We start from the raw sequence: 21598 nt of genomic DNA, 5'->3' as shown, positions 1-21598 counted from the left end.
ATGCGCTTCAACCTCAACTCGCGACTGGCTTTCATGTTCGTGTCCACGCGATCCGACTTTGTCTGAACCCGCACCTCTGTGCACTTTCCACCGCACTGCGATGTGGCCTGCACTCCGTGACAGCCAGACATCAGGATGGAGTCGTCAAGTGGGGAGGAAACCATACCAATCACAAGCCTGACACCCGACACCGCACCACCGCCCGACAAATCCATTCGAGGCATCGTCACGCTCTCCTGGCCCTACTCCTCCTCGACCCGACAATGCGCCTTCCTGCTCGCCGACCCGGACTTCCGCCTGCGCGGCCGCAAGGGACAAGTGCGCATCCGCTTCACGGGCGCGAGTGCTGAAGCCGTTGCGAAGACTCGGGTCGGCATTGGAGATGAGGTTGTTTTGGGGTTACTCGGGGCTTCGTGGGAGCAGGATCCGGAGGCTACGAGAACGCCTGGGAGGAGTGTGGATGGCGAGTTGATGTTCAAGAGACGGTTGCGACTGGGTGTTGTGAAGGATGGGGGGGAGATGGTGCGGCTGGATGTTGATGCGCCTGCGTCTCCTCCGCCTATTTCACGCCAGGAACCCGATGTTCTGGCTACACCGTTGCCGAAGACTGTTACTGGTTTGATGACGGATTTGCATGGGGCGAGTGAGGGCCTTCCGCGCTTCACGTATACTTCTCCGGCGTTCATGAAGAGAGCGCGGTTGTCTGGAGATGGCTTTGCGGGTCCACGACTTGATCCATTCGAAGCAGACGATGATGTACAGCAGACTTCTGAAGGAAGATGGTCTTCTTTCGGCAGCAGTCGACCCTGGCGATATCGGCAAAGGACGCCTTCGCCTAAGAAGACAAGTTTCGAAGAGATCAGCGATGCAGCGAGAGAATCTGTACCGGGGAGCATGCTACCTCCTTCACCGACACTTCGAGTGACAACGACGCAAGGCGAAGTGAATCCAGGATCCGTCGCAGAACCGACTGCCGATCAAACGCAAGGTCCCACGACGCCGCAATTGCGACCAGTCGTGTCTCCAACCTTACCACTGCCCTCCCCTTTCCCGGTCGAAGGCAACCCTTTCCAGCAGCAATTAGGCCAAGGCTCCTTGGAGGCACTGAACAGCGCGCGTGACGCACCGGTGATCGCTAGTTACGAAGCTTTCAGGCAGCAGTATGCATCTTCCCAGATGCTCCCGACTCAGACCGTGGCTCCGGGCTCGAGCATCATGGACAGCGCAACGGCAACGAAAGACAACTTGGCACAGGACACGCAAAGCAAGTTGGTCGAAGAAGCTCCACAACAGGATTTGCTCAGTCCGACGGCGCCCGAGAAAGCAAAAGACGATCTACCTTTAACGCCAGCGAGGCCGGAAAGCCCCAAGACGAAGCCTGTCGCACAAGAAGACACTACAACCCCAGCCCAACGGTCCAATCATGCCACCCCTCAATCTGACAAGGACAAGATCATGGCGCAGACCTTCCGCAGTCTGTTTGGGTTCGGAGCATCTCAAGACACAGCACCGCCAGACAAGCCCAAGAGTCCATCTCCTTTGCTGGCGATTTCGAATTTGGACGGAACCAGTATGGAAACACCTGATTTGAACTATAAGCGACAACAACTCGATTTCGACGGACAAGCATCTCAAGACACAGCACCGTCAGACGAGCCTAAGAGTCCAAGTGCTTTGCTGGCGATTTCGAACTTGGACGGGAGCATCATGGAAACGCCTAGTTCGAACTTTGAGAGACAACATTTCGGTTTCGACGGGCAAGCGTCTGACCTGCCGCCAGAACCATCTGGTCTGGATATTGCGGAAGACTCTCACTCGGTCTCATCGGCGCAGGAGCAGTCATACCTGCCGGCACCGCCCGTTCTACCAGACCGATCACCACTGCTCGAGCCGTCTGCCAACCAGTCTGAGATCGAAATTATTGACCTCGGCTCCAGCTCCGACGAGGAGACGATCAAAGAAGTGGAATCAAAGCAGCCACCGGTAGTTTCAGTACCGCAAAGACAAGTTCCAACACTAGAAATCCAGGATACATTCGCGGAAGCAGACGAAGCGGATCTCCTTGCTGAGCTGCCCGAAGTGGTTCCTCTCCAGATACCAGAGACGTTGTCGGAGTCAATGGATCTCGAAATTGTCGCTGAGGCCGCACCGCAGACCTTGCCTATTCATGAACCGGAAGTGAGCCCGGTCGGCGAGTTGAGTGAACTTGTGCCGCCTACAGGTTCACACCCGATGTCTCCTATTGTCCTCGACTCATTGTCCCCAGTCGAATTGAAAGATGCCTCATTTGACAGCCCGGAACCTCCAAGTATCGACGCTGTTCAAGAGATTCCAGACGCACCAGTTGAAATTGAGAAGGCGGAAATGATTGCTGACCAGCCTCTGGAACGCCAATCACAATCGCCGGCATCTCAAGCCGCGACAGCCGCTCAACTGGAACGACTAGAGGACCGTTCGGAAGTACTGCAACACACCATGGAGGAGCCGTTGTATCCAGATCTCCCTCTCAGTCCATCCGACTCGCAGTCACTGCGGGCCATGGCTTCGCAGGCTGCGCTACCGAGTGTCATACCAGAGATGAGCGGCAATGTCTTCCCGCCTACTCCACAGCTCACTCAGCAAGAGTCTGTAGTGCAGCAACCCGTATTACCCCAGGATCCTGCTGATGAGCTTACGGCCACGGAGGAACAAGCTTCGACCCTTCAAGAAGCTGCCGAGGAGGTAGATGCGCCGGTTGCGAAAAGAACAAGGACACGCAAAAGGAAGGCCAAAAGTTCGCGAGTCAGCGATGTGCCTGCTGTGATCTCTGACTGGTTTTCACCCAAGGCCAGTGACACTCATGCCAAAGAGGCCCAACAAACGCCTCGTCGAAATGGGTTCACTGAAACTGAGGTGCAGCAGACGCCCACACATCCACCAATTAAAGAGGACGCCTTGACACAAAGTGAGCAAAACCAGACTTTGAACAGAGAAGCAAGCGGCTTCTCCACTTCTTCAGCATACTTCACTCCTCTCGCGCACCTGGGAAGACTGCTTAACGTCTCTAGCCAACAAGCGCTCGGCAGCAACACCGTGGACGTCTTCGCCGTCGTCACAGACCAGACAACCGAAGCGGTGCGCGCTAAAAGCGGACCCCGTGACTACTTCACCATCTTCAAAATCGCGGATGCCAGCGTGCCGGACAAGGCAAACGCCGTGCGTGTCGAGGTGTATCGTCCGTGGCTGGCGACACTGCCGGTCGCTGCTGTAGGCGATGTCATCCTCCTCCGCGCTTTTGCGGTCAAGTCGCGCAAGCGGAGGCCTTACTTGTTGTCTACGGACGCGAGCGCCTGGTGTGTGTGGAGATACGGTGAGGGGAGTGCGGAGGAGGGGACGGAGAACGACAAGCCTGTGTGGGCGCGGAAGGGAGGTGGCAGTGTTAATGAAGTGATCACAGGGCCTCCTGTTGAGTTTGGTGAGGAGGAGAAGAAGCATGCTGAGGGCTTGCGGGAGTGGTGGCTGCATGCCTTGCGTGATGAGCAGGGCAACGGGGTGGATGAGGACCTTGACGATGCGACTACGATGAATGGCAATGCTGCTGCGCAGGTGGTGGAGGCGGCGAAGTTGTAGTGGCTGTCCATTCTAATAGCCTCACTTCTAAACAATGACTTTGGAAATCCATTTGCTGTGGGTTATCTTGATCGCGTAATAACTGTCTGAAACAATGCGCTTCCTGATTGCATTGGCTGCGGATGAAGTCTGCGGCTGAACCCGAGCCTGGAAGCTTGCACCACTTTATGCACCTCGCACCACTTTATGCATCTTGCAATCATGCAACCTCGCTCACATCCTGTCCTCACCACTCACTCCACAGAATGAACGCGTACAACCCCTCGAACTCGCGACAATGAGCGTCCGCAAACGCGGCGAAGCGCCCAAACGGGCAAATGGAGCGGCCGCCCCGGCTGCGAAACCCGTAGACGAAAGAACGGATCTCACGCGCTGGCGGTTAAAAGACGATCGAGGGTGTCAAACATGGCACTACTTGGAGACCGCCGAGGAGCTGAAGCAATGGCCCATGACTATTGCGGATCGATATTTTCTTGGACTTGATACTGTGAGTGGTGATCTTGGAATAGCAGAATAGGCTCCCGCTGACTTGTATTGAAGGGTTTACCCAAACTCCCAAAAGCGAAGACGCCGCTTCAGGCATGCGAGAATGGGATTGAGTTCTACTCTCAGCTGCAGCTGGAGCCCGGAAATTGGGCCTGCGAGTATGGAGGGCCCATGTTCTTGCTCCCAGGTCTCATCATCGCTTTGTATGTTACGGACAATCGACTCTCGCGGCCCGAGGAGATCGAGATCATTCGCTACATCTTCAGCATGCAAAATATCGGCAGCAAGAATGGCGGTGACGGCGGCTGGGGGCTGCATGTTGAAGGCGACTCCTCCGTTTTCGGCACTGCTATGAATTATACGACGCTTCGCTTGCTCGGCGTTGAAGCGCATGACCCTCGAATGGAGAAAGCGAGGGGCTGCCTACATAATCTCGGGGGCGCCTTGTATGGACCACACTGGACAAAGTTCTGGCTGTCGGTGTTGGGAGTCATGGAGTGGGATGTGGTCAACCCTGTTCCTCCAGAGTTATGGCTTTTACCGGATTGGACGCCGATCTCTCCTTGGAGATGGTGGATCCATATGCGCATGGTATTCCTTCCCATGAGCTTCGTCTGGTCGAAGAAGTGGGTATATCCAAAGGCCAAGACAGATCCGGTTATCAGACAATTGAGGCAGGAGCTATATCCAACGCCGGCCGATGACATCGTATGGGCTCACCATCGCAACTCGATCAGCGTTATGGACAACTACCATCCGAAGTCTTGGGTCTTGAACCTGATCAACGTCTTCCTTGTTCTGATCTGGATCCCATTCCTGCGGTCCGCGTCTCTGATCAAGCGCGCGGAAGGATGGGCTTGGAAGCTGATCCAGATTGAAGACGCCAATTCCGACTACGCAGATCTCGCGCCCGTCAATTCTCCCATGAACTTTCTGTGCTGCTTCATAGCGGAAGGACCAGATGCGGTCTCGGTCAAGCGACATCGCGAGCGCCTGCCCGAGTTTCTCTGGCTCTCAGGAGGCGGGATGATGATGAACGGGACGAATGGCGTGCAAAGCTGGGACACCGCCTTCTCCATTCAAGCCGTGTATGGAGCTGGCTTGGCCACCAAACCCAAATACCGAAACATGCTCATCCACGCACTCGAATTCCTTGAGGACCAGCAATTCGTTGACCACTGTGTGGGCTACACAACTTCGCCTACTTATTCAGAGCCACCGGTAGCAGAGACTAGCGCCGAGGCGGGCTATCGCCATCCTCGGAGAGGAGCTTGGGGGTTTAGCAATCGTCTGCAAGGCTACGTCGTGTCCGACTGCACGGCGGAGGCTCTCAAAGCTGTAGTCATGTTGCAGACTCTGCAAGACCCCAAAGATCCATCCAAGACACTCTTCCCCGCCGTATTTTCTGAAGAACGGCAGAAATGGGCAGTCGACATCATCCTCACCATGCAGAACGCCAGTGGAGGTGTCAGCTCGTACGAGCCGGCGAGAGGCAGCGAGTACCTCGAGTTCCTGAATGCCGCCGAGGTCTTCGGCCGGATTATGGTGGAATACGACTACCCGGAATGCACGACGGCGTGCGTGACGACTCTCAGTAATTTCCAACACGTCTACCCAGACTACAGGGCGGCAGAGATTCGCAAGTTCATCACGCGAGCGGTGCAGTGGATCAGAACGAATCAAAGGAGCGATGGATCGTGGTATGGATCTTGGGGCATCTGCTTTACATACGCGGGCATGTTTGCGCTCGAAAGTCTTGCCACGCAAGGCGAGACGTACGCGAATAGCGAGCGGGTGCAGAGGGCGTGTAAGTTCTTTTTGGACCGGCAGAATGAGGATGGAGGGTGGGGCGAGTCGTACAGGAGTTGTGAGACGGCGGAGTGGTGTGCGCATCCGGATGGATCACAGGTTGTGAACACTGCTTGGGTGAGTATCTACCCGCTGGCAATGCCAGATTGACCACTGACGTGTGCCGGTGACAGGTCATCCTCGCTCTCCTTGAGGCACACTATCCGCACAAGGAACCGATTGCACGAGCAATCAAGCTACTGATGCAGCGCCAGCAAGCGAATGGCGAGTGGCTGCAAGAGGGGATTGAAGGGGTCTTTAACAAGAGTTGGTACGTGTTGCTCCCTTTGAGACAGTGACTGGTAGGATTGGGCTGACATTTCGACTCGTACAGCATGATTTCGTACCCCAATTACAAGTTCATCTTCCCGATCAAGGCGCTGGGGATGTACGCCCGGAGATTCGAGGGGGTGGAGATGGCTAATGGTCACTGAGGATGAAGTCATTATATACCAGTCGCGAAAAGCCGTTGGTTGGTGCGAGAGACCGCATTCGTGGCCGAGGCGGGTGTAACACGCGTGGTCGATCAGATGTCAAGGGGGTCGGGATGAAACAGGTCCAATCGTTGTCATCGGCAGCACAATCACACGCTTTGTGCGGCACAAAAGCAAATGATACAGGGATCACAAGCACGAGCGTATGTGACAGCCGGCTGCATGGGCGTTTTGTGTCACGGCACGACGGTCCGGCTGAGTCAATCCGTTATCGCCACATGCCCACTGGTCAGGAGACTATCACCAACTCTGCTGCATGACGTGGAGTTTTCAGGATATGTACGAAGTCGATGAGATCAATAAAGCTGCTGTTGTAGGGACGGCAGATGGATATGGCGGGAAAGGAGTAGGATTAAGGCACGACAGATCCGCCACCGACAGGTCGTCATTGATGCGGTCCAAGCTTCCGACGGAGTTGATGAAGATTGCATGTGGCAGTGACTGTGATGGGACACTCGAACACATCGAACAATCGAATTGAAGAATGCAGTGCTCTCCTCCACATATCACCACTCGCCGTCTTCCCATCCCTCATCGGTGCCTCGAGCGAATGCATCCATCTTCAATGCAGCGAGTGGTGGACAATTGACGTACTCGAGCAGGGATTAGATTCGGCGCTAATGAAATCCAAAAGCGAGTCTAAGAAATCGGGCGGTGATGAATTGCATTTCCTCCATCCCGAGCAGAGGTCGAGCACGTCAAACCGCTCGACTCCCTGCACCTACCTCCTTCCCATTCCCCTTGCACCCATCACCTCGTGCGCATATGCTGATGTCCACCAGCTGCCGAGTCTAATCAGCGTGCCGCTCCATTTCTAGCCCCCGAGCCTTCGTCATCACTACCCGCAGCTCCGACTCGGAAATCACTCTACTCCGCCTCTCCATCGTCCCGAGTCCAACCCCTCCAGCTCGGCCGCCCAACTCCATCACTCCCTCCCACCCACCACATCCTTGCGGCGTTGGGGCGTTCGGCGGTCATTGTAAGCACAGCACGGGAGGGAATATTCATCGCAAAGAGAGACAATGGCCACACCCACACCAACCCAGCCTTATCCCGGCCCGGGCATGCCCTACCAGGGAGCTGCTTCTGCTGCTGCTGCTGCTGCCACTGCCAGCCAGCCCGCTGCTGCCCCCTCCGCTCCCTCGCAAGCTTCCTACGCTGGTGACTCGCGGAGCTTGCAGTCTCCCGCCAGCCAGTATGGCCCTGCTCCGCTCCCCGGGTACAATTTCGACAAGTACTGCGTCATCCACATTGCCACCACCTGCGATGAGCATGGGGTCTACGTGACCAAGGATAGTGCCGAGGTGATTGAGATTGGATGGGTGGTTGTCGATGCTCGTGACCCTTCTTTGCCCGAGGTACGTTGTTGAGTCGAGACATGATCCCGTTCCTCCTCCGCTTTTGACTGACATCACATCCTCGAAGCTACACCATCAAAGCGTCCTCGTCAAGCCGGTCAACACCCCCATTACTCCCCTCTGCACCTCGCTCACCACCCTCACCTGGGAGCATGTCCGCAATGCCGGCACCTTCCGCGATGCCATCGAGACCTTCAACGGCTTCGCCACCGAGCACTTGGTGCCCAAAGACGCCGCACCAAATGCCACGCCAACCTTTGCCTTTGTCACTCTGACTCCGTGGGATCTCCGTGTGCAGATGCCTCGCGAGGCTCGAGACAAGAACGTCGTGCTGCCCTCCTACCTGCAACACCCCATCCTGTTCGGCCTTCGAGGCGAATACCAGGTCTTCCAATCGCACCACCCAGAGACCTTGGCGTTCAGCTCGCAAAGCTTGTCGTCCATCTGTGCCGGTCTGGAAGTGGAGGAGGTCCGTTCATCCGGCAAAGTCACCGGAGGCCTGCCGTTCCACCTCCAAGCACTCGCTCCTGCCTCGCCGAGACGAGCGCTTGAGGAAGCCCTCACGATGACGAGATGTCTGCGCTCGCTCGTCCAAAAGTCGCGACCTTCGCAGACCAACCCGCATGGTGACCCGGATATCATGGCTCGCCCCATCGATGCTCGAAGCGACGTGCGCGCCTTCTTGAGCGAGCGCTCGAAAGTGCTACATCTCAGCGGCCTCCCCCACGACACCACTCAAAGTGAGCTCGAAAGCTGGTTCACGCAGTATGGCGGCCGTCCCATTGCGTTCTGGACCCTGCGCACCCCGGAAGGCGGCAAACCCAGTGGAAGTGGATTTGTGGTGTTTGGGAGTCACGAAGAGGTACGAGCCATCCCATCCCCTGATCCTCGTGCTTCCATTCTCCCTATTTTTGGTCTTGCCAGCACATGTTCTTCTTCGTTGCACAACCGCGCACCCGATGTCACGCTGCTGCGCACATGCTGTGGTTGCGTCATGACGTGGCTCACATGCTGTCCGACTCGGCTGTGTTGACTCGTCTGCCTGTCTTTCCCTTACACTCCCTTTTGGAACACCTTCACACTTTCCACACTCCTCTGTTCTTTCTACACTTCTCTGCTCTTGTCGAAACGACAACCGCAATGACAATTCGGACTGACTCGTGTTGGCAGGCCGCTGAATCTCTCGGCATGAATGGACGGGCGCTCAACGACCGAGCGATCGAAGTCTCGCCCTCATCATCGCGGGTAAGTTGCCGTTCGAATCGGAATCTGATCAATGCTCATGCAAGTAGGTCCTCGATCGTGCCGCTGGTTCCCAGCCCATGGGGGGCCCACCGCTCCTCACTCCTTTCCCGCCGTCGAAAAATCGACCTCGTCCTGGCGATTGGACGTGCCCTTCATGTGGATTCAGCAACTTTCAACGTCGTAAGTCCGACGATTTTCCTGGATTGCAAATGAGCATGTGCTAATGGAGTAGGCACTGCGTGTTTCCGCTGCTCCTTCCCGGCTATGCCAGCGAACCAAGACCCATACGGGCAAGCATACGGTATGTTGCGACTCTTATGGATCTGTCGAGCTAGTTCTAACATGGCTCAGGCATGCCTCCGAACCCATACGGCGGCCAAGGCTATCCTGGCATGATGGGCGGCCAGATGCATCATGGCGGTGGATACGGCATGGGAGGTTCCGGTGGTGGCCGTGGCGGGGCCGTGCCTTTCCGAGCAGGCGACTGGAAGTGTGGCAACGAAGGCTGCTTCTACCACAACTTCGCCAAGAACGTCTCTTGCTTGCGTTGCGGAGCTTCCCGTAGCCAGGCGGCCATCGTGGCCGAGAGCAATGCCCCCAACATGCAAGGCTTCCATGGTCCAGGAGGATCATACGGCGGACACGGCAACATGAACATGCCGCCCATGAACCCCGGTTCATACGGCGGGATGGGCCCCGGCGGAGACGGCTCCTACGGTGGAAACATGGGTGCTCCTCCCGGCGGCTTCGGTGGCCAACCTTTCGGCCCACCATCCGCCTACTTGCCTTCCGGCCTCGGCGCTCCAAGCCCGTACATGCCCGCAGGCTACGCGCAGATGGCGAGCAACGGAGCCGGACAACCGCAGGGCGGATTTGATAGCCGTGCTGAGCAGGCTTTCAATTCTGGCAACGCGTCTGCTAGCGGCGGAGCATCGTACCAGTCCAACGGCGGCTACGGCGGCGGCTCCAGCACTGGCAATTATGGCGGGACTGATGCTTCCAGCGACCCGTTCTCCTTCCTCAGCAGTGGGATGAACAGCCTAGGCCTTGGCGACAATGACCGACGCAATGGACAGGGCCAAAGCGGAGCCAAGTCTCCTCAGTAGTGGGGATAATGGCTATCATGAGCGGCGATGTGCCTGGAACTGGGAATATTTGTATCAAAATGCACAGCCGACAAAGGGGAAGCAGAACAACAGAATGGGACTTTTGCAATCATGCTGGCAATGGGGAGGTTGGGGGGTGTGCTTGTGAATGGGAGAGGCGAGGATTGAAGGGAACAAGCAACTTAGCGATGGCGCTGGGGTAGAGGGATCCGGACTGCACAGGAATCAAAAATAAAATGCATGGGGGGCAAAGGGGGGATTGCGGTCGGCATGGATTGGACGTATTCATTCATTTGTGTTTGGTTGGCGGGTTGATGATAGCGTGCGGCTTTGAGTGCGCTGGTTCGGGGAGATGGAGGAGGCCTCCTCCATTGTCGACCTGTTTTAGGCGGGAAGACTCTGTAATCAGTGTGAAAATGCTATTTCTTACTGTCGTTATAATGTCTTTTGTCTGATGATTCGACACTCCACGAGCCATCACGTGCAATCCATTTCGATTCGCGTCTTAGCGTGTCAATTTGGCGCGAACTCTAATCGCCCCGCCTTTCAGAACAACCAGCTCTACACGTCTCCCACGAAGTTCGCTTTTGCTGCTCGATCCTTTCGCTTTTGCACGACTCCATGCACGCCCACAATGGCCGCCGACGCAGATGGTAGCGTTGGCAGTGTGCCCCTAGCGCACCTGGCCCTCCTACGTGACAAGTTGCTGCAGGTTCGCGCGCAACCCCCCATCCTCGCCACTGATTCGTTTGCCTTTCGCTGACACCATGACTCTCATGCATGCAGGCGCCCGAGACGAATCGCGCGACTGCAGAGTCTACCGCCATGTCGATTTCGCAATCCCCCAGCAAGAATACTTCCGTGGGGCTTGCGGCTTCTGTTCCTGAGACGGTGGATGCGACTCTCACGCCCCATGCTGCCTCTCTCCGACCGCCACCTCGAATGGGTGTTTCGAAGTCTGCGACAGGCCCGGAGATGAAGGCCATGATGAATCCGGCGCAGTCTCAAGAGGCGTCTTTGACGAGAGCGTCGTCTTTTCATGGATACCCTGGGGGAGACACGCAGCCTATGGAGAGCCAGGTGTATCGCGACTTCAACGCTTCGGTCATTTTCCCTGCCCTTGTCACGCCTGTCAAGGCTGCATTCCCTCAGATGTCGGTGTTTGAAGAGACGTGCGACGATAATGGGGTGGATGTGAGCAAGACGCCACATACCTGTGCTGAGGGAGAGACGGGATTCATTGATTTGGAGAATGCCATGCCGTCTCCGGGCGCGCAGTCTGTGTCTTCTCTGGTCGAAGGGTTCGCCACGAGTCCGCAAACGGCGCTGAGATTCACGATGCCTGAGACACCGGCTATTCCGGGGCATAATCGAAGACACAGCAGCGAGATCCTCACATCTGTCACCACTGCTCAGAAATACCCGGCTTTCTCCCAGCTCTTTGGAGGAGGACATGGAGGAGCAATGATGAGCGCCACTCAAGCTTTCAACCAGACTCAGGCACCCTCATCCCCTATGCCGGACGTCCCCCGCTCCGATCCTATCATCACCCGCCCTTCGCCTCACCTCAATCACCACTTTCACACCTCTTCTCCGATCATGACCATGTCGTCGCCAGTAGCGACAATGCGCCCTTCCACCGCCAGCGAGCCAAGAGATCGATACACGAGCATGCGCGAATCGCAGGAGAGGAGGGCGGCGCGGCTGCGGGCTGAGATCGGTGTGGCGCGGGACTTTGACGATGACATTCTCGCCGAAGAGGAAGAGGAGGAGATGGACGGAGAGCGCCTGCGGTTCGAGATGAAACGCCTGCAGAAAGTCAAGAGCGACCAGGCGCTTGCGGAGTTCGCGCGGTTTCGGGCGCCTTCGCGACATGGCTCCAGGCCTACGTCGAGTCCGAGGCAGACGCCTATGATCGACTTGACGACTCCAGCCACAACGAAGAGAGATGGTGCCGGTGATGTCGCGGTTCTTGAGAAGCATAGTGATGTGGAGGATGATGACGATGAAATCGAAGATGCACTTCCCGAGGACGAGGCGCTCGTGAACGAAGCGCAAAGCGATGATGAGTACGATGAGCTCTCACAGGCCGTGCTTAGAAGCCAGGGCAATGTTGATGAGGAAGTCGACGACGTGGAATCTACTGGGCCGGACGATGTTAGGGATGAGCTCGAGGGATCCAACGAGAACGGTCCTCCCGCGTCACACGTGGAAGATGGTGGCGAACAGATCATGGAGGACCGGCCGGAGTTGGCAACGCAATTATCAGCCGTTGCTGATTCGCAGCCCCAGCAGCAAGATGGACACCGAGGGAGTCTACGCGCACCTCTCAAGGAACCATCGTCTATGGCTTCGTTTGTCCCCGGTTCGCAATACGCTGGCAAGACGAGCCAGGATCTGGCACGGCTTCAGTCGCGCAGTATCCTGAGCAGTCCGCCCCTTCCAAGCATGAACGCCAGAGCTGCATCCGTGACCGAAGTCCCAGAAAGCGACTTGCCGCAATCCGACGACCACCACGACACTTCCTTACGCGCCGCGACAACAACCACCGACTCAAACAGGAACAACAGCAACAACCAAGCCCCCTTCTCCACCGCGCAAACACACGTCTCTTGCGCGGCAACACAGAAGCAAAATTCAGCCCTCTCGCCCCTCAAAATCCTTCAAAGCCAGCGAAGCATGCCCGCTTCGCAATCCCCTCTCACGGCTGCGGGCGTACGTCGTTTCGCTGACATCGCCGCTGCGGCCTCTCAGTCACCCCTCAAGGGCGGGCTTGTTGAGAGCGAGGTGAATGTTGATGCAATCATGGACGATTTCATCACTGCTGAGGATCAGGAGTATTTGCAGGCTGTGTCTAGTCCGCCTTCTGAGCCGCCGTTGAAACGGCGGAGGATGGCGAGGGGGCTGGCGAGGAATGTGGCGGCCGAGTCTGATGCTGCTAGAGAGCACGCTACTATGCTTGAGCAAGCGCCTGCTGCAGCTGTCGACGCTGACGAGGTTCGCGATCGGGAGGTGCAGGTTGCAGCTCCGACGGCGGAACCCTTGATCGTCAGGGCTCTGCAAGAGAGTCCGAGCAAGGCCAACGAGATGCTGCCCGCGACGCCAGAGAGTGTGATGGAACGTGAGAAGGCGGGCTCGAAGGCTGTGTCGCAGCTTCTTTCGAAGAGAGCTAGGAAGCCGACGGAGAAGCTGAGGACGTATCAGGTAAAGAAGGTGGTCAAGCCGACATCTGCAAAGGGCAAGAAAACTACTGTCGCTGCGTCGAGTGCTGCGCCAGACGAAAATGTGACGACGCCAGCCGTTCCCGAAGATCAAACAAAGGAAGATCAGAGCGGCGTTGTCGCGCCTGATGCGGGTGCAGAAAGCACAGGCCCTGTTGTCCAATCGCCAACTCGGATCTTCGCCTTCTTCAAAGGCCAGTACAACAAATACTACCCGGCCACTTGGCTAAGCATGACCAGCAGCTCGACCCACCGAGTAAAGTTCGACGACACGACGGTGGCAATCGTCGACGCGCACCACATCTGCAGACTCGAGCTGCAAGTCAACGACCAGATCAAAGTCGATCTTCCAGATATGCGTAACAAGACGTGGCTCGTCAAGGCCTTTGGGCCCGCTATCCAGACCCCGAAAACAAAGGATCACACTACCGATGTCTACGGAAGGGCATTGTTGCAAGTCCAGGCCAAGTCTAGCCGGACGAGCGTCCCTTCGAGTACAGCGGAGTTCCAAGCCGAAGGAGAAGTTGTGGACATTCCGGTCTCGAGTGTGTACTTGACGCCTACGATGTGGTCGCACTTCAAGGATCGTATGTTCGTCCCGCCAGCCACCTCCGTTGTGGACAGTAGAGCTGCGACGCCATCGGCGGGTGTTAGAACGCCGGATGTGACTACTCCCACTTCCCGAGCTCGAAGAGCTGGGCTGCAAACAGGGAAGGCCGGGGATGCAACGACTTCGCACTTGCGCGAGGTTCCTTTGTCTTCCGCAGCCAGCAATGACGAGTACGGTCTTTTCTCCGGCATGGCCTTCGCCATCTCCTACGGCGCCAACGATGCCGGGAAAGCCAATGTGACGCACCTCATCATCCGCAACGGCGGTCTCGTGCTCGAGAGCGGCTTCGATGAGCTCTTCGATCTGCCATTCCTCGACGACGCACCTCCGAGTCCGGCAAAGAAATCGCTTCGCGCAGGAGAGCAAGCCGAGCGTCCGGAAGACGACGACACCGTCGTCCTGAACCTCAAGCCCGAGTACCAGCGCCTAGGCTTCGTCGCGCTGATTGCCGACCGCCACAGCCGCAGAGCAAAATATCTGCAAGCTTTGGCGCTCGGAATTCCCACCTTGTCGGAACGGTGGATCACTGACTCGCTGGACCGATCACGCAATCCAACTCTGCTGGCCAAAGAGGCCACTGCGACCGTATTGCCTTGGCCGAAATACCTCCTTCCAGCCGGCGAGAGCGCGTATCTAGGCGGCGCCACTCGCTCAAGGACGATGCTCGAGTACTCCGCGAAAGACGCCGTGCTAGCCATAACGATCGAGCAGCGCAGCGTGCTGTTGAATGCAGATGATGGGGTGCTGATTGTCGTTCCCAAGAAAGGCAAGGCGAGCTGGGATCGTCGCAAGGCGTATGCTTTTCTCACGCTTGCGCTGGGCGCTGGGAGGGTCAAGCGTGTGGGAGATTTATTTGAGGCGAAGGCTTTGTCGTCGCATGATGATGCAGTGTGGCGGTGGATCTATGTTGACGGAGCGGTGGGGGAGGCTGGAGAGGTTGTGAATGGGAAAGCGGGCAAGAAGAGGAAGCGGGATGACGAGGGGTCTGCCAAGGCTGGAGGAGGGAATCTTCTGTCCGTCGGTGATGGGCGGGTGAAGATTGTGAATGATGAGTTTGTCGTGCAGAGCCTGATCTTGGGTGCTCTGGCGGACTGAAGAAGGGGGTTCTATAATTACAAAGTAATCGCTTTAATGCGGAATAGAATGCCCAAAAGAGCTTTCCATCCTTATCTCAGCCCCAACGGCTTCAAAATCCTCTCCTTGGTCACATTCGCCGCGACCTCGCCACCCCTCTGCAACGCCAACGCCCCGATGATGCTGTACATCGTATGCGCGAGCACCACCTCGACCCCACTCCCCTGCAAATTATCGCTCTTCTTCGGCTTCCACCTCGCCACCTTCTGCAGTCCATACGAGTTCGCTAAGTTCGCCAGCCGGCTCTTATCCAACACTGTATGCCGCGCAAGTACCGTCACGTTCTCCAGCCCTTCGAGCGCGGGATGTCGGTATACTTCTTCGGCGGGAGGTTGCGGGGTGGGAGGCGCGGGGGCGTTGAGGAGGGCGAGCGAGGTTTGGAAGTCGACTATGCGTTTTCCCAGAAAGGCGAGGCGGTCGTTGAAGCCGCGGCGGGCGTGGTCGAAGGATTTGTGGGTGACGGCTAGCCACTGTACCTATCGCGTTAGTGGAGAGGTCTCTCAAGAGGGAAGGAGGGGGGATAGTACCTTTATCTCCTCAGGTAATAGATCCCGGCCTCGCAGTATCTTCGATCCGTCTAAGCCCAACTGCTCTCTTGCTGCCTCGCCTGCGCGTCCGATGAAGTTGTCGAGCGCTTGATCTAGCACTTCGGGGTCGTCGTTGACTTTCCACTCTGGCTGTTTGGGCAGTGGGCGCACGCGAATAGGCATCTTCATTGCGGGTGGGGTTTGCTGCCATCGTGGGATGCCTTGCGCGGACTCGTAAGGACTGGAAGTGCTAGAGGTTGGTGGATTTCGCGCTCGTTGCGTGGCGGTGGTTGAGAGTGCGCGGGCGGGGGGAAATTTGATGTGCGCGGCGCGGAGAGCGCGCGAGCAGCGCAGGCATATGAAGGAGGTGTCCATTTTTGGGGATAACGAGGGGGCCGGGTTAGGATGATGGGTAGAAGAAGATGAGATGAAGTCGAGGAACTTTCCGCGTCAATGCGCGAGGAAGTCTTGGCGTGCCTGAGGCATCTGCCCTTCCAGACCTCACTCTGACTTCAGCCTGAGTCTTTACTCACAAGACAGTGCAGTGACAAAAGGGTTCTACAGTCTGACGGCTTTCGAAATTCGTTTACATTCATCAATTCGTCTAATCTACATTATCACTCAGCCATCAGCTGCCGTCTGAATTGACCTCAATCTGCCATTAGAGCGAGCATTGACATATCGTATAGCACCTCATCGCGACCGTACATATCTAGACCTCGCACTTTGCTAGTGAGGTAAGTGGATGCTTTCCGCAATTAACTGATTTCATTAGCTTGCTGTGCTGTCCTGTGTCCCATTGTGGACGGTTTCGCTTCGAACAAGGCGGCGCTCCCCACCGTCGTTGCTGCACTCGTACTGAAGAAGCTCGATTTCCCCAGCTTCTGGGCTTGTTCGCCTCGTGCACGTCAACAGGAAGTACGCGCTCCTCTCTGGGTCTGGTCGCGCAACAACGTCGAGGAAGCGGGCTTGTTCTGGCACCTCATCGGCATAGAATTCGGTGGCGCCAAAAGCCCGACCGATCACCAGCCTCGTCTGCAGCTCTTCTAGATGAATGATGGCCTCTGCATACATCGACAAGGTGCCGCTGGAGTTTACCGCTTCTATTCTCCTGGCATTCAAGAGTAGCTGCGTCGCTTTACGTCGCGGCCTCGATGCTCGACACCTGCACGCGATAGTGAACAGTGCATGAAGAATGCCAAATCCAAAAACGCCAATGGGTCGTGCGTTGTCCGGAGGGACGGAGGATTCGTCGGGGACGATGTAGGGCGACTCTTGGTGCATGGCCGCGGAACACGCTCGGTCGGCCAGAGTCAATTTCTCCATGAGCTCCACCACCACCGGCTCCTCAGTCGCTTCGGCTGCAGACTGCTGCCGCCAGCCGAACTCGGTCCGGAGCAGCCTCTCCGCGCTCTCCAGTGCGCGCACGAATTCGTCCACCAAAGAGTCGGCGACTTTCTCGCTGCCCGCCCTGCACATCACCATGGTAGAGCTGGCGTAGAAGAAGCGAATTTGCAGGAAGAGCAGTTCTCGTGAGATGGGGTGGCTGTTGCGGAAAACGCTCATGAATCTGTTTCCCCAGGCCGAGAAGGCACTGAGAGTCTCGTGCAATCTCGTCTGGAGTGCAGTGGCGATGCTCATTGTTCGACTCCGGGTATGCGACAGGCAGAATTGACTGGTGGCGTCCAGAGTCGGATGTGTCTGCTGGACGGACGCCTGGGCAGCGACGATCAGCTGTTCACGAAGCATCTGGCCCGCATCGGTAAGAGTCTCGAGAGAGGCTCTCAACTCGGCTAGTGAATCCAACGGGACCCCAAGGCCAGCAGGGGCGACGGAGCGGCTTGGTCGGTCGTCCGCTCCTCCTGGAGCACTTTCACGCGAAATTGCACCAGGACTCGGAGAACTCACACCAGACGACGACGTCGATGTGGCGGAACCACTTTGCTGCTGACGCAGCCGCTCGTCCAAGATGTTCCTTCCAACTCGAGCGTGGCGCATGGCGCTCACATGATTTCCCATGGTCACTTCAAAGACCACAAAATTCAAGCAACTCAAGATGATGGGCTCGAGCGACCCGCGGCGGCCCATTGCGTCGCCCATCGCCTCGTTGAGACAAGAGATCGCTTTTGAGTACCACCGAAGCGCCGATGCCTTCCTGGTTTCGTCGATGGGTCGAGCAAGCGTGGTGTGTAGTGTATCTTCCACCGATTGTTGTGCAAAACCGGCTGCAACGACTGCGTAGAATACAGCAGGCTCCTGAAGAGCGACGAACATGGAACAAGTGGCCCACAGGATTGGATAGCCCGTCGCGAGGTATCGGGCGCATGCGTAATGTCGGAAGTAGTCGAATGCGAGACGGGCCTCGTCGCTTATGCTTTCTGTTTGAAGGAGGGGCGGCGTGGTCGATGTGGATGATGAGCCCGGGTCGGGAACGATAGCCGCAGGGCGTTGGGCAACGTTCAGTCGAGGTGTTTCTGTGTTGAGAGGTTCGAGTGAGACGTCCCAGGTGGAATAGCCGCCACACACGCGATGCGTGCTGACACAGTTGTTACAAGCAGGCCGGGCTCCGTCGCACTTGACTCTTCGAACGCGGCAGGTATGGCAGCGGATGTATGAGCGGCCTTGACGACGTGCATCCCTGTCCATCGCAGAGAAGGATTGGTAGTGTGGCTGATTGAGGGTATGCAAGGCTGCAGGGGGGCGCTGACTGCATACAGTTGTGGCGCCAGAGCAGGGTGCGCTGAGCCGGAGCCGAGAGCAGTCATTGCGGCGTTATATATCAGCATTCCAGTTTAAGACGTAACGGGCTCCGGGGCGCAGGCATTATTGCGGGCTGGCGGAACAGCCAGTCCACGCGCGACTCAGAGTTCTCACGACATCACATACCCTCACTACCAGCCTAGCCTACTCAAAGATGACTCGACCTTCCAGAACGCTCCTCGGTTGCGATGGATTAGTCGGCCGCGGCACGAGCGGTGAACTGATCGCGGCACACGGCGCAGAACGCGACCGTTCTGGACGGCGTGGAGACCTGCCTATCAGCCGCATGCATGCAGTCACCGATCAGCGCGAAGTAGTTGCCATGTCTTCTCTGTGGGAAGTAAGTCCTCCCGAAACCCATATGTGCACCGGCAAGTCAGGTGGGGCACCTTTCCCGTTTAGGCAGGTAGAGAGCGACGATCACCTCCGGCGCGGACTTTCAGCGTGTCCCCGTGCCTCCGGATCATCACCCATTGAGCGACGTCACCGCATATCTTTCAACGTCACACCGCGGTGCAGCATGAGTTCACTACCGAGGGGAGGAAGTATTGCCATCTGCTCTGCACCTACTGTGCAAGCTAATCGTGCTGCTTCGTTCGCGACTGATTCGAGATGCGGGACTTGATTGCACACGCAAAGCTGTGGGTTGAGCGCGTAAGGTAGTGAGCAGTCTCGAGGCTGCTTTCACGCGTTCAGTTGCTCCATCAGGCACAGCCTCGTGCCTATCTCGGACCTTATGCAAGCAATCGCAAGCGTGTATGGTTCCCCGTCCGGCGAGGGCGGGCCGTCGACTCCCCCGATCGGCGTTTCCTTCTGAGATGCGCCCGACTTCAGCTGCCATGAACGGGATCTGCGCGGAATCTTGGCCCGCCGGTTGACGGGGTTGGTTTAGGCTTTTGGCATTGGGCGTTTCGGACTGCATGTTGGACCCGACGCAGAGGTGCGATCTACCTGCATGCTACCTCATGTTACCTGTCTAGCCGACCGGCGATATCGGGCTCTGGTTGGGTCTACTCGTGTTGCATTGAAACCTGGCACGAATGCCGTCTCTGCTCGCGTGAGAGAGTAAATTGGTTGGGCTTGTTACGATGTATAACGGCGCTGGACATCGTCGGCCTCCACGTCTGATACTGAGCTAGACTCGGCAGAGCAGTCATGACATGGTTGGGGTTTGATAAATCCTCGACGCAATTTAGAAACTGTAGCTGCATACGTCGACGGGCTAGACTGCTCAGCCTTGTTCCACGGAAGGGCGAGAGTACTAACGATCTAGCAAATCCCTGCGGGTACGACTCTGCCCTGTCTGTCTAGTCTACGAATCTCGGGATCATCGGCAAAGGGACCGACGAGCAGGTGTGTAGGTCGGCGGCTCTACTTCGCCGCCAACTTTGACTACACCAGGCCTGCATTGCTACGTCATCCCCACTTTCCACCACCGACTTTTTCCGCGCGCCAGTCTCCCTCTCCGACACTCGGATCCCGATCAGCGACAATGCTGATCTCGCAGAAATACCATGCCCGTTGTACCGATCATCGAAGGGCTAGATTCGAGAACAAAAACTTTTTGTATGTCGTTGCTCATGATTCCGTGATACCGACCATCGAATGGCCAGATTCGACTTGCGACACACTCGCGTCCGTTTCACCGACGATCTATCATGACACCGTATGGAAAGTCGCTGAAGGTAGCGACATAAATAAGTGCATCAAACCCGCTCCGAACTGACGTCCATCTCATCCATTGTCCAGCATCTTTCGTACACTTCTCACAAGTCACTCCAGCTTTCATAACACTATCGTCAACACACAACACTATTGAACATGTCTTCTCGACCAATTGACGTAGCCGTCGTCGGCGGTGGCATGGGTGGTCTCTGCGCCGCCATTGGCCTCCTCAAACACCCCAACCTACGCGTCCAAATCTACGAAGCCGCACATCAGTTCTCGGAAATCGGCGCCGGCGTGGCCGTCGGGCCCAACGCCCAGCGCGCCCTCAAACTCATCGGCGACTCGACCGAGGCGGCATACCTTCGCCTAGCCACGCACAACAAATGGGAGAAGCACGCAAACACCTTCTTCGAGTACCGCATGGGAATGGGCGAGAAGGAGGGCGAGCTGATTGTCGCGCCGAAGAACGAGACGGGCCAGGCGACGGTGCATCGCGCCAAGTTTCTGGAGGAGTTCATCAAACTTGTGCCAAAGGAGGTTTGCCATTTTGGTAAACGACTGGATCGCATTGAGGAGCTGGAAGGGGGCAGGATTCGACTGCATTTCCACGATGCGTCGACGGCCGAGGCGGACTGCGTAATTGGTGCCGATGGTATCCACAGCGTCGTCCGTAAGCACTTGCTGGGCGACGATCCTGCTGCCAACGCGGTCTTTACCGGCAGTGTGGCGTACAGAGGCCTGGTGCCCATGGAGAACGCCGTGGCGGAGATTGGCGAGGAGTTCGCGACGAACTCGTTTATCTGGTGTGGTGACGGCGCCTCGGTCACGACCTACCCTGTCGACGAGGGCAAGACATTCAACATCGTGGCTATCAACAGCTCCTACGAGAAATGGGAAGGCCCGTCGGTCGTGAAGGCGGATTACAGCAAGATTGCACACGAGTTTGGGGGCTGGGGTGAGCATGTTACGAAAATCATCAAGCTCTTGGACACCGATGAGACGGCTGCTTGGTAAGATCCTCTTCTCGATCGTTTGCCTTGTCATGGTGCTGACTCATAGCAAGGTCCATGTGGGATATGCCTCCTGCTAGCACGTACTGTGCACGGACCATCGCCATGATCGGTGATGCGGCCCACGCCTGTTTGCCCTTTCAGGGGCAAGGGGCGGGCCAGAGCATAGAAGATGCGTTCGTGATTGAGTCGGTGCTGGGCCTGGTGGAGAAGCCGGAAGAGTTGGCATACGCCTTCCGAGCATATGACCGAATCCGCCGGAGGCGCACTCAAGAGGTGGTCAAGACAAGCCGAGAAATGGGTGAGATCCTTGCTCTTAGACTCCCAGCAATCAAGAACAACCTTGATGCATTCAAAGAGAACGTGCAGTGGCGGATGGATTGGATGTGGCATCGTGATGTCGATGGCGAGCGGAGGGAAGCAGAGATTGTCTTCAACAGGCTGAGAAAAGGACAGAGCATTGACTGAGGGGTGATTGAGAACATTACAGCGCTGATAGGACATAAACGAACACGCTTCAGC

The 21598-nt window shown here is 56.9% G+C and overlaps 8 protein-coding genes across 8 annotated transcripts; 6 read left to right on the top strand and 2 right to left on the bottom strand.

Moving 5' to 3' along the window:
• The first annotated feature begins 48 nt into the window (after positions 1–48).
• BDY17DRAFT_297748 (uncharacterized protein) lies at positions 49–3684 on the top strand. Its single transcript, XM_033733641.1, has one exon. The coding sequence runs from the start codon at positions 136–138 to the stop codon at positions 3607–3609; it is 3474 nt and encodes a 1157-aa protein (XP_033590198.1). The 5' UTR covers positions 49–135; the 3' UTR covers positions 3610–3684.
• Positions 3685–3886: 202 nt separating this feature from the next.
• On the top strand, positions 3887–6377 carry BDY17DRAFT_324347 (ERG7, lanosterol synthase; the record flags this gene model as incomplete). The annotated part of the gene is made up of 4 exons (XM_033737172.1): positions 3887–4096; positions 4150–6021; positions 6078–6214; positions 6278–6377. The coding sequence occupies 4 exons, from the start codon at positions 3887–3889 to the stop codon at positions 6375–6377; spliced, it is 2319 nt and encodes a 772-aa protein (XP_033590197.1).
• Positions 6378–7357: 980 nt separating this feature from the next.
• On the top strand, positions 7358–9016 carry BDY17DRAFT_151343 (uncharacterized protein). The gene is made up of 2 exons (XM_033729630.1): positions 7358–7795; positions 7863–9016. Exons 1-2 carry the CDS (start codon positions 7460–7462, stop codon positions 8826–8828), a joined length of 1302 nt encoding a protein of 433 aa, XP_033590196.1. The 5' UTR covers positions 7358–7459; the 3' UTR covers positions 8829–9016.
• On the top strand, positions 8974–10232 carry BDY17DRAFT_151298 (uncharacterized protein). Its single transcript, XM_033729629.1, has 3 exons — positions 8974–9220; positions 9273–9341; positions 9392–10232. The coding sequence occupies exons 1-3, from the start codon at positions 9118–9120 to the stop codon at positions 10144–10146; spliced, it is 927 nt and encodes a 308-aa protein (XP_033590195.1). The 5' UTR covers positions 8974–9117; the 3' UTR covers positions 10147–10232.
• A 487-nt stretch (positions 10233–10719) lies between these two features.
• Positions 10720–15222, top strand: BDY17DRAFT_151281 (uncharacterized protein). Its single transcript, XM_033729628.1, has 2 exons — positions 10720–10858; positions 10933–15222. The coding sequence occupies exons 1-2, from the start codon at positions 10781–10783 to the stop codon at positions 15070–15072; spliced, it is 4218 nt and encodes a 1405-aa protein (XP_033590194.1). The 5' UTR covers positions 10720–10780; the 3' UTR covers positions 15073–15222.
• On the bottom strand, positions 15108–16058 carry BDY17DRAFT_151268 (RNase III domain protein). The gene is made up of 2 exons (XM_033729627.1): positions 15639–16058; positions 15108–15581 (listed from the first exon to the last, which is right to left on the bottom strand). Exons 1-2 carry the CDS (start codon positions 16011–16013, stop codon positions 15144–15146), a joined length of 813 nt encoding a protein of 270 aa, XP_033590193.1. The 5' UTR covers positions 16014–16058; the 3' UTR covers positions 15108–15143.
• A 120-nt stretch (positions 16059–16178) lies between these two features.
• Positions 16179–18720, bottom strand: BDY17DRAFT_297740 (uncharacterized protein). Its single transcript, XM_033733640.1, has one exon. It carries the CDS (start codon positions 18282–18284, stop codon positions 16410–16412), a length of 1875 nt encoding a protein of 624 aa, XP_033590192.1. The 5' UTR covers positions 18285–18720; the 3' UTR covers positions 16179–16409.
• A 1149-nt stretch (positions 18721–19869) lies between these two features.
• BDY17DRAFT_346178 (uncharacterized protein) lies at positions 19870–21578 on the top strand. The gene is made up of 2 exons (XM_033738096.1): positions 19870–21076; positions 21130–21578. The coding sequence occupies exons 1-2, from the start codon at positions 20220–20222 to the stop codon at positions 21542–21544; spliced, it is 1272 nt and encodes a 423-aa protein (XP_033590191.1). The 5' UTR covers positions 19870–20219; the 3' UTR covers positions 21545–21578.
• The last annotated feature ends 20 nt before the right edge of the window (positions 21579–21598 follow it).

Source organism: Neohortaea acidophila (assembly GCF_010093505.1).
Source record: "Neohortaea acidophila strain CBS 113389 unplaced genomic scaffold BDY17scaffold_5, whole genome shotgun sequence".
NCBI classification, from domain to species: domain Eukaryota; kingdom Fungi; phylum Ascomycota; class Dothideomycetes; order Mycosphaerellales; family Teratosphaeriaceae; genus Neohortaea; species Neohortaea acidophila.
The sequence above is the reverse complement of the archived record's forward strand: the minus strand, read 5'-3'. Positions and strand labels throughout refer to the sequence as shown.